The sequence below is a fragment of the Oryzias melastigma genome, linkage group LG15 (assembly GCF_002922805.2).
Source record: "Oryzias melastigma strain HK-1 linkage group LG15, ASM292280v2, whole genome shotgun sequence".
In the NCBI taxonomy this organism is placed as follows: domain Eukaryota; kingdom Metazoa; phylum Chordata; class Actinopteri; order Beloniformes; family Adrianichthyidae; genus Oryzias; species Oryzias melastigma.
The window spans coordinates 22,292,743-22,304,176 of NC_050526.1; the positions used below are offsets into that span (position 1 = coordinate 22,292,743).

The 11,434-nt window shown below is 40.8% G+C and overlaps 1 protein-coding gene across 1 annotated transcript; it reads right to left on the bottom strand.

The window, feature by feature from the left end:
* Positions 1-287: 287 nt before the first annotated feature.
* Positions 288-2,838, bottom strand: nkx2.3 (NK2 homeobox 3). Its single transcript, XM_024297698.2, has 2 exons — positions 2,231-2,838; positions 288-1,492 (listed from the first exon to the last, which is right to left on the bottom strand). The coding sequence occupies exons 1-2, from the start codon at positions 2,616-2,618 to the stop codon at positions 855-857; spliced, it is 1,026 nt and encodes a 341-aa protein (XP_024153466.1). The 5' UTR covers positions 2,619-2,838; the 3' UTR covers positions 288-854.
* Positions 2,839-11,434: the final 8,596 nt, after the last annotated feature.

Sequence of the window (11,434 nt, forward strand, 5' to 3'; positions counted from 1 at the left end):
AGTAATTATTGCGCATTTGCACTTTACTTATAGTTTGTCTTTAATTATTGTTGGTGCTGTACTTGATAAGTGTGCCCTCAGCAATATTTATGAATGACTTGTGGGTCAAAAAGTCTTGTGATTCTCGAGGATCTTGGTTGTCTGGTTAATGTCCATCGCTGACCGGACACAGCCTTTAATTCTCTCTGCTTCTTGTCTTAGACACAAGGAGGATTTTCTCATGGAAAAAATAAAACTTTTAACCATTTAAGATGAGACATGTTATAAATAAGTCCGACATTTTAAAGTTTTTTTTTTTATTTTCTCCCAAATAATTCCTGGGAATTGTAGAGACAAACGCATGCGCAGAGACAAACAGCAAAGTAAACATTTTTGACATGATGTTTGCGTCCTTTAATTCCACGAGCAATTCTTCTCATCTTGATGCTTTTGCCACTTGAACGCAGACTCAGTCTTGTTAGTGTTTCATCATAGTTGTGAGCTTTTAGTGTCACCCGAATGAAAAACAAAGTCTTCAGGTGAAACCCACAGCGCGCAGTGTTTAAGCTGAAAACGACAATAAAAAAGAAAACATTATCAATCACCATAACGCTCATTTACAACTCTGACAAACTGGAAATAGCACATTACAATTGAAATGCATTAAAAAGGATTTTCCTTGTTTATATATTTTTCCATACAGCACGTGCCATCAGTTTGAAAAAGTTTTCCATAAGTGGGTCAAAGAAAAACGCGCATACATGTGTGCTTAAATGTTCTTTCTTTTCTTTTGTGTTTCTTCATGAGCCTGCGTGCGCTATGTTCCATAAGCTTATATTTGCCCTGCTTCAGAGGGATGAGTTCTTCAGTTCGGGCTACCATGCCCTGATCCCCTGCAGAGCTCCTTGGCAGGGTGCGACCCCGGGCCCTTGGGCAGCCTGCGTTTGGCTCTGTGCGCCGATATTCCCCAGATTCATGGTCATCAATGCATTCGCGGGGGTCGGTGGAAGAGCGGGTAAACTGGAGTAAGTGCAAGAGTACGTGTTAGTGTACGCCGAGTTGTTGTAGCTGTAGGCCGGATAGCCGCTGTAGCTGTACGGGTTTGGAGCTCCCACTGCGTAATGAGGGTTGTAGTTTTGTGATCCAGACAGACAGGGCCTCCCATCTCGGACCAAAACAGGCACAGCCACTCTCCTCGGGGGCGGCGGGTGGTGATGGTGATGGTGATGGCCTGCAATCTCTAGAGTCTTGTCTTGCCGCTGCCTCTTGCATTTGTACCTTCGGTTCTGGAACCAAATCTTGACCTGGGTGGAGGTGAGCTTCAGGGAGCTGGCCAAGTGCTCTCTCTCCGGAGCGGACAGGTAACGCTGCTGCTTAAAGCGTCGCTCCAGCTCGAACACCTGGGCCTGGGAGAAGAGGACGCGGGGTTTCCTCCTGGTCCTCGGCTGCTTAGTGGAGGACTTCTCCGAGTCTGGATCCTCACAGTCGGGCCGCAGCAGCGCGCTGCATCCCTCTGCAGGTGGAAGAAGAGTTTGAGATGAGTCCATAATGCGCAAAATACATCAGTTTTCATTCAAAATCTTAGTCAGAATAGGTCACTCGTATTATGTTTACAATTTAGTTTTATTTAGATTTACGCAAAACAGAATCACTCAATTGTGGATGAAAAATTAAATGTAGACAATTTTGAATAAAAAATACATAATAATAATAATAATAATAATAATAATAATAACAATTATAAATGGTTACAGAGTTACCATTATGTATTTACCCTTTTATTGTACAGATTAATAATTCACTGAATTAAGAAATTACTGTTTTTTTTTGGCACAATTGCGTTAAAAAATCTTACATTATTTTTAGAAACTGAGTCAAGTTTAAATTTAAAATTAGTTACATTCCAAGTATGGATTTGAATGGGTGTTAAATCTCTGCGTAAACAACTTGGAAAAGTCCGGAAGTGCCATAAGCTCATGCAGGCAACTCGTGCACTTTTATAAAGAACTATTAGTTCTTAACTTTTTTTTAAATTTATTTTCATATAAGTTTATGTACTTTTAGACATTACAAATAATGCGCGTATTTTACTTTACTTGTACCATAATAGCAAAACTAACAAAACAATATTAAAAGGTTTTATTTTTTCAGTTGGATTGTTAACTTTCTGCTTTGTAATATTGATAGGACTGTTAGCCTGTTTAAACATGCGCGTAAACTCCTGTTTTCCTCGGTCAGAATAAATACTCACTGCTGTGGATCTCTTGGTTAGTCTCTGGACGGAGTTCCTCCGTGTTGTTCTGCGCCGTGTTGCCAAACACGTCCAGCGGCAGAGTCGACTCCACCAGGCGGTCCTGCACACTCAGCCCGCTGAGGTACGACATCCTCTCGTCGTTCTCCGAGAGGCAGGAGCTGATGGGACTGGGACTGTCCCTACCTGCCAGCATGCAGGAGGGCGGCGAATGAGAGCTCAACGGTTTGCTAGGAAGGGCTCCAGGCTGCGACAGCGCCCCGGAGAGACCCAGGCAGGAGATCAGCTGGAGCTGGTGCTGCTGGGACTGCTGCTGCAACTCCATCTTCAAAATGTCCTTTACAGAAAAAGGCGTGGTGGAGGAAGCCAGAATCGGACTCGGAATCATTGTAGCCACCAGCAGGAAACAGATTTCCAAGCTTCAAAGTCTCCTCACGGCGCGTAAAAGTTAAAAGTTAGCGCGCAAAGCTGGAAAAATGCGCCGTTTTTCTTGTTTTTTACGCAGCCCAGCGAAGGTTGGCTTTCACTCAGCTGTGACATCCCTCTCTGCTGGCCGATTGTCGATGACTGGGGGGCCGAGAGATGACGAGAGGAGGGTCCTGTGTGGTTGGCTGGATTCAGTTGTCTGGAGGAAGAGCTGGGTCAGCTGAGATGCTGTCCTCTGTCGTTTTGTGACGTCCTGAATCGGGGGAGGGGCTCACGGCGCGCGCTTCTCTCTGGAGCTATACCTGCACGTCAGGAAGACATTTATAAAATAATACCGACACTATCGAAACCACACGCACAAATAAGGTAAGTTTGCTTTTAAAAATACATTTTATTACTAATTTAAAGAGGTTCCGCTTTTGCTATCTGTGTGCAAAATATAATTTATCTTGCGACTAAACTGCAAACTTCTAGATGGAATTATTCGGCAGGTGTGAACGAGTTAAATCAAACCAGAATCATCGCAGCGGTGGGTTAAAGATTACGCATATCTTGGTTTCCTGCCTCAGCATCCGAGGACAAGATAACACTCCTCTGGGATCCAGATAATGTTGGAAAACCAAGGAAAAAATAGACTTTACTTTTTCATTTTATTCAAATTTCCTCCATATCCAAATTTAGCCAAACAAATTAGAGAAGTCATTTTTTAATAAACTCTACAGGGAAATGTGACATTTAAAAACTGCTACTAAAGCGCCAGAACAGGCAAATGTGTCCCAAATCTAAACATTTAAAGATGGAAAACTATTTTAAAAACAAAGTATCTTCTTTATTAAAATTACATTTCACCTCATTTCAAACGTTTTCTGGTCTATTGGGGGAAGAAATAAACATGAAAGTGAATAAATCATTTAGCTTCTATTGCTGAAAAGATATTTTAGCTTTAAAGTAATTGCTAACATTTCATTTGAAATTGTATGTCTTTTACTACAATTTTTAAAACATTTTTTAAAATTTCCTCCTTTTAAATAATATTGTTTATTTTTAAATGTTATAATATAGACATTTGAAGTGCTAAAGTTTCAGCTCAGTGTAACAGGACACCTTTATCCTCGTCCAGTCTGTGTCCAAGTGAGACGCCAGGAGTCTGAGAGGCTTTTTAAAGGAAAACAAAATAAGAGAAAAGTAAAATTACGCACAAATATTAACCTAAAATACATTTGTTTTAGGTTGATGGTTATTAAGTAATTATTAAAAAAACTGTTTTCCACAATTAAATGATTCTTATAACAAATGACATAAATAGTAATTTTCAAAGTAGTTTCCATCCACAGTGTTAGGAGTAATTATGATGGATCAATGGGTTTTACAAAGGTACCAATTCTGTTTACATTGCTGTTAAAAGCGTCATCCCTATCAGAGGCTCAATCGCCTAATGGCTTTGCAGCTTTCAGCATCCGCGCGCACGCGATCAACGCGCACGTAGCCTCTCCAGCCCAGAGCTGACCATCACGGTCCTCGCGTGTCACCGCCAGTCCAAAAGTGGTCAAGTTAAGCCGCGTGTTTACGCAGCGGAAGAGTCTGTTTCCTGCCTGTAACAAAACCCAGACTCTAGCAGAGTGTCAAGCAGCTCCTCGGAGCTGCTGACCATAGATCATCTTCATCTTAGAAATCATCGAGAAAAGCATTAAGGTCAGGAGCGCAGCGCAGGCGCGCAGGAGCTCCTGACAGTTTTAAAACCTGCAATAATTTCTCTGTCATTTCACTGAATTCACTGCCAAGAATGTTTAAAAAGGAGTTTGTTTAAAGAAGAAAATGTCACTCTTATTCAACATTTTAGTGTGTGTCTTTAAGCAGCTGCTGCATGAAAATGTCTGAAGCACGTGCGTTAATGGCTTAAGTTAAAATCAATTAATGTATAAAATCGATCTTCACTTCAATTCACTTGAAAACTAAACATTGATTTTTCAAACCCATAGGTGGATTTCTCCTTAGAGAATTTTATTGATTTTTTAAGAAGAAGAAATAAAATAAAATAAGAAAAAAGGAAATTGTTGAATTTAAGCAGTTAGAAAAAAGACTAAACAGCACAATTATACTCAAAGATAGGAACATATAGAATAATTAGTCATGACATTGATAAGAAATATACATACACACTTGTAAATAATTCAATTGTTTTAATCATAAAACTCTGATGCATACAGACATTTTTAAAATTGAGTTTGTCAAAAGGAGTTTAATTTATTTATCAGGTAGTGCTTGAATTCTTAAATTTTCTAAATAAAACGTTTGCATTTTTTTTTTTAATTCATAGTTTTGGAGCGGAGTATTTAATAGTATAATTTTGTAGCGATTCTCAGCTCAAATATCAATGAGAATCTACTGCTATGACAGAAGGGAGTTCAAGAAAATTCATTATTTGTTTAGAAATTTCCAAAATTTTCCAGATCAATTTATTGATCCAAACAATTTAAGTCAGGAGTGCAAAATGGACGGCCCGGGGGCCACATGCGGCCCTTTCAACTATTCAGTCTGGCCCGCCTAACTAGAATAATTTATGTTGATAATGCTTAGTAAAGTCTTGTTTTGCCTGTAACTCTGGTGTCTCCACATAGATGGCACATTATAAATACATTAACTTTTGTTCAGAAAGTTATTCTGCATTCATGTGCTGTTGGAGATTTGTTGTTTTTCTAACATTCATGGGTGTTTTTTGAGTCATTTTTCCCATTATTCCAGCACCACATGAACGCAGCATTTCTCTATAACTTTACCTCTGAAGGACATCAACCAAACAAGAACAAAAGTATTGAAATAAAAACTCAAAAATCTTCTGTTGAGGTATATTCAGTCAAAATTGGAGCAATAATGTTTCTCTTATGAAGTGGATTACCAAAACACTCCATGCATCTGCTCCTGATCTGACCCTTCTTTCAATTTTTTTCTCTTTGTAGCCCAAGAGTCAAAAACTTTAATTGATCCTGTGATGGGGATTTGGGGGAAGTGTGATGACATCTTTAAATGTCCTCTAAAAGCTATACTTTCAGAATTAACACATCAGATTTCTCCAGGAATTTTTTACAACTTTATGAAAATAAAGAAACCATTAAAGAATGAAGGTCCCTGAAGTGATTTAAAGATGTTCAACGCCATGAAGAGTCAAGGATGCCTATCACAAACTTTCCCTTTCCTTTCGTTTCATGGTCATAGAGTGAGCCTGGCAGAGGACCAAGCTGTTGTGTTACAGCGAAGCCTTGGTTCTTCTAGGTCCCGGAAGGTGAGTCTTATCAGCAGCTTGTGCGATGGTGTGAGCAGCCAGGACCCAGACTTCGCTATTGTGCCCCTGCCTGAGCCCGATTGACGAATGACAGCGCTTTCTCGCTGGAGGAAATGAGGAGGCCAGGGGCGAGCTCAGGGCCACATCTGAGTTTCACCCAAAACCCTGTTCTCACCCACTTATCAGCTTCGAGAGCGCCCGATATTTCACGTTCCAGCTGCCCCATGGGGCTGGCTGTGTTGACCAGTTTGGGAAAAGAGCTCTTAATTAGGCAGAAAAAGGCGATAGATTGAAAGAAAAGCTGGTTCTGAAGAACTTGGAGACCCTGCAAGGAGGAAGTGAGGTCAGGGCTGTCTGGGTCCGCTGGCCTTTACCCTCCCTTGGGTCTCATAAATTAGGCTGCTGTAATTCTCTCCCGGACAGCCTTGCTCCAGCAGGTGTGTGTTTGTATATATGAAGGCTAACAAGGGGATGTAAGGCTGTAATATGTGTGATCTATGGTGTTGGGAATTTGGTTTGGGAGGAAACATGCGACCTAAATAAGGTTATCCTCTGTGTTGCTGTCGGTTCAGCCGTGTAGATAAAGAAACAGCAGGAGGCGGAGCTTCACAGACCAGAATGTAGATCTCTAGTGGATTTAAAACACTTTATTTAATTGCACAGAACAGCCACGGATCATATCTATAGTCTAAAATGTCTACAATGATGTCAGAAGAAGAAAATAATCAAACCAAGAAGTTTGACAGCATCTTGATTCGCTGTTGGTCCTGACCTCTGACCTTTTTGTCCTGGAGAGTAAAACGAGATTATCTCTACCTGCTGATGGAGACAACAGTTTGGGATCATACCAGACAAACCAAGTGGAGGCCAAGCGGGTAAGCATTTGGGGTAAAAATTCAGACCTAAGACTTCCACTTCCCGCCTTTGTGTCCCGGCATAAACGCTTTTTTGAAGCAGGAGCGCTGGAGTCAGCCAAAAGACAACATCAATCATGCGCTTGTGGTCCCACCCAGCCGCACGGCCCGAAGGACACAAAAACGCACAACACGACAAGTCTATTAGCAAACAGCAGTAATTCTGTTTGGAACAGAAATCACAGTTAAAGCAGCTGTTTTAGATGTTAGAGTTTAATAAAAAGTTGTGGCTTTTCTGGAGGGGCGGAGCTACAGGGGGCCCAATTTTTGAGTCAATATTTGTATCATTATGGACAAATATATACAAAATCATCCAATCCAGCTTTGTAGATGCTTTAAGAAGCGTGTAAATGAAAAAGTTTGAAAATGGAATTTTTATTTAACTGTTTTTATTTGCCACCATTGCAGTCTTCTGCCCTTCATGTCAAATGTTCTCACTCCACCACTGCTTTTCTGGATATTCCTCTTAAAAATATGCATATTCTATATTTACTTTTCATTTACTAGATGCTTTTTTACTTTTAAAAACTATTCATTTGAGAATGTTTTACTCTGCAGAAAAAAATATATTGAAAAACAAATGGAGCCCCTTAGAAGAATGGCTAAAAAGTTTAGACAAAATAGCTGATCAACTGATCCACAAAAAGGTTTTGTGAGATGATTTTCCATCTGATTGTGAGCAGAAGGAGGATTTTTATCTCTTCTCAGAGTGACGATCAATGCAAAGAATAAAGTTCCCTTAACGTTTTGATATATTTAGGTCTGTGGACAAGTCGGGACGAGACGAAGAGCAGCTCTATAGATGAGAGCATGTGTTTGTGTCTGTGTTAAAGGTTGTGAACATCATAGCTGCATGGTAGAGACTCTCGAAATGTAAATATGCAGTGAGGCATTACTGATGACGAGTCTGATAACATAGGTTAAAATCTATAGTCACTGGAGAGAATTCATTTGATTTATCTGGAATCTCCTTTAACTTCACGTTCGTCTGTACATTCACGTGCAAAAAATGTCAAAGGGAGACCTTTCCTTTCCGGATTTGCACAACTAAAAACATGCAATGGAGGGGGGGGGTGCAGTCATCCACACAGATGAATGATATCTGTTACTGCATGCATGCCCTGTCAGTCAGCGGGCTGCGCAGGGAGGTCTTGTGCTCTTTGTTGTTGCTGTGTCTGCTCCCTTGTTATAGAATTGATGACGCTGTCTTTGGAAAACAAACAGGACGGGAAGCTAAAAAGGTGGTCACTCACCATGGATCTGTGACCCACAGACGGCGGGGGCCAAGGCAACATGTGAGCAACGCCGCAACGCCTCCCTTGGAATGCGCGGCAGTGTGTGCACACACGCTCGTGTTTGTGTTTCAGTGATACCACAGCTGGAATGCGGCTGTCTTGTGCCTGAATGCGTGCCTTTGTGTGCTCAGCACAAATGATGAGTGCTGAGCAAAAACTCTTATCAGTTATTGTTTTTTATTTCTCCAATTTGCCAAAGAAGTTGTGATTCTAAGATTAACGCGGATGTCCGAGGGGCTCGGTGGTGTGACACACTCCTGTTGTCAGCACTCCTCTGCCAGGATGTGCGTCTGTCACTGCCAATCCCGACTCATACTTCACATCACAGCAAAGACGGTGGCCCTGGGGCCGTTTCACTGCACAGCAAACCCCGCCTCGGGGCCCCGGCTTTCTTCTGAAAGCTTAAATCCCATAATTGCCAGGCTGACAGTGATAGCTCGCATACGAGACACCCTCACCTGTTTGGAAAGAATGAAAACATCTACTGTCAGAGGGGAGTGAATGATGACTTGGGGGAGGGACTGGGTTGGTGAAAGTGAATTATGAGAACTTCATGAGGTCAGAGAACAGGAGCCAAACACACGATATGCTATATCATATTGTTAAATTAGAGCATTTCAATGCTTGAACGTTGAGCGTTAAATTTAAATGTCAATTTTCTAAAATTGCTATGAAATGGATGAAGAACATAAAGATAATAGAATAAAAACAGGTTTATTTAATGGTCAACTTCTAAGACAGGTGATATATCTAAAAAGTAGTGCAATTAAAACAGTTTTAGACTTTTTAAAATGGAAATTCAGTAAATGTTTGACAATTGTGCATGTGTGTGTGGGAGTGATTGTGTGTCCAACAAGCCAGGACACCCCAAAGGGATATGAGTAGATGAAATGGGTGATCATTAAAAAAAACTTTAAGTTAAATCTTTTTTTATTCCCAAAATGGTCTTCAGGGCTGATCTTACTTTCACTTTATGCAGTCATTTGTCTCCACTTAAAAGGAAAACTGTCAGAAAAGTTGTTTTTGGAAATGAACTGTAAAAAAATCTTAGAATATTTTTACAAACCCTTTATTTTGGAGTCATGATAAAAACAAATATTAAGGGTTAGTGCCCACTATTGAGCACAGACAAGATTAGGAAGGCAAATGTTTTGGTTTTGGGAGGGGTGGATCTGGAGGGGAAAGAAGGGGAAGCTGCCCCTTCAGAGTCTCACCCCCTCATTGGGTCCCCCTCACATTGGGTCAGCAACATCCCAAAGCACTAAACAAACATTTAATTGTTAAAAATGTCATATATTTTAAAATGTTCAGAGCCTCCAATCACTCAGAGCATCAAATACACGCAGGTGCGCTCATTCCTCATTCGCTGGTCTGTTTTTGTACGTAAAAAAACAAATAAACAGGCGTTTGGAAACTATGTTACCCATTTTCCATTTGTTTTTGCTTTTCTTGGGATCAAGCTGTTATTTTTCAATAATTAAACACACTATATGCTTCTGTTAGGCTACTAATATGCCCATAAAAGACGTAAAAACTGCCTGGGTACGAGATTGAACCACTTCAGTAAAGCGTGCAAGGCGAGGGTATATAATCAATGCTATAGAAATAATATTTTTTTTAAAGTTGAAGAAGAAACAGATTGTAATCCCTGAGCTGCGCACTTTTTTGTGTCACGAGCTTCGGGGTTCAAAGTTTGAGTTTAGGTGGTGGTCAGTGCTCTCGTCAGGTGCTGCGCGTCATGGCGCAGCTGCTGATTGGAAAGAATAAAAAGCGCATGCAGGCACAACGAAGCAAAACGTTCTCAAACGAAACATCTGATTAAAATGTCAAGAGGAAAGTAGAAAAACATAATTATTGTCACCTTTAACAGCGTGACCGGTTCAATCGGTGCTCCGAATTTACCCAAAGCGCAAACAATAATGCAGAATATGGCCAATATGATTGGTAAAATGTTTTTTATTCCCAAATTAAATACAAATATTTACAAAACAATCCCACACCACACAAACACATACTAACTGTGTTCAGCGCATTTGTTTCATTCCTTTTACGCGCTCCCGCGTTATTATTTGGATTCAGGATTAGTTTTATAAGAGCTTAAATCCACCACTTTAGCTTTTATCAAGTATTTAAAATATAAATGAAATCTCTCGTTGAACTTTGTGATAAGCAAGATTGTGCCAACAACTCTCACACACTCGCACGGGGGTGCGCGCAGGGACAACAGTTGGATAACAGCGCTCTGCTGGTGCGCTCAAGCAGCAGCGCTGCATCTCTTTTCAATCAATGTTTCAGCATTTTAAGCATGCGTAAAAGTGTTTTTACACTAAAACAATAAGGGGTACATTCACCAAGTCTCTCCCTCGTATACACAAGGAAATGCACGTGCAATTTAGTTAGGATTTGCAGGAAATTTGCAGGAACTGCAGGGAGAACCTGCAGATTTTTAAATAGGAACTTAACGCGCAAAGTAGATTGCGCATGTTAGGTCAATGCGGTGGAGGGGACATTTCGAGCACATACCTAAAACGGTCTGTGGCGCATGAACATCTATTTTACGCACGAGGTGTCCTCTGTTTTATGGGAGATAAACTTTAAGTCGGGACTTTCAGGACGTTACACGCCTGGCCATAGGGCCCTCGCAGGTGGGATCAAAATATGGGGTACAGGCGGTGGTGAGGGCTCTCAGTGAAGAAGAGTGGGGGAAAAAAACAAAAAAAGAAGAGCTGCATGCATCCTGCAACCTCCTTGACCCAAGCAAATAAGGGATATGGATAAAATATAATAATCTTTTTTTCAGCTTTAATTTTCAACACTGGTTCAATATGAGCTTGAAATGTCCCAAAAGATAAAGCTGAAGGCAGAAAAACATGCTTTAGATTTTTTTTCTCATTTCCAATCCACCTGAAGGCAACATTTTTAAAAACTAGAGGATGAGGATATTTTTATTTATTTTTTTAAATTCAGGTAGCAAACAAAACACTAAAGAGGTCATCTTGGTGCCCATACCGCCAACAGAAACCTGTCCTTGTCTTATTATGGAAGAGCAGGGTGGACAGGCCTCCATTTATCATCCACTTCAGCTCCTGCAGACAGCCATGGGGGGAGCACAGGGGAGCCAGTTTGTTTACACCATATCTCAGCTGAGGCCCTCAGACAGAACTTAGGAGGACACCTCCACAAATTCATTTAAACAGCTTGCATTTACTCAATCAGTTGTCTGCTTTTGCCTTAAATACACATTTGTTGTAAACTTGCCTGATTAGATACACTTTGGGTGGGAGACGCA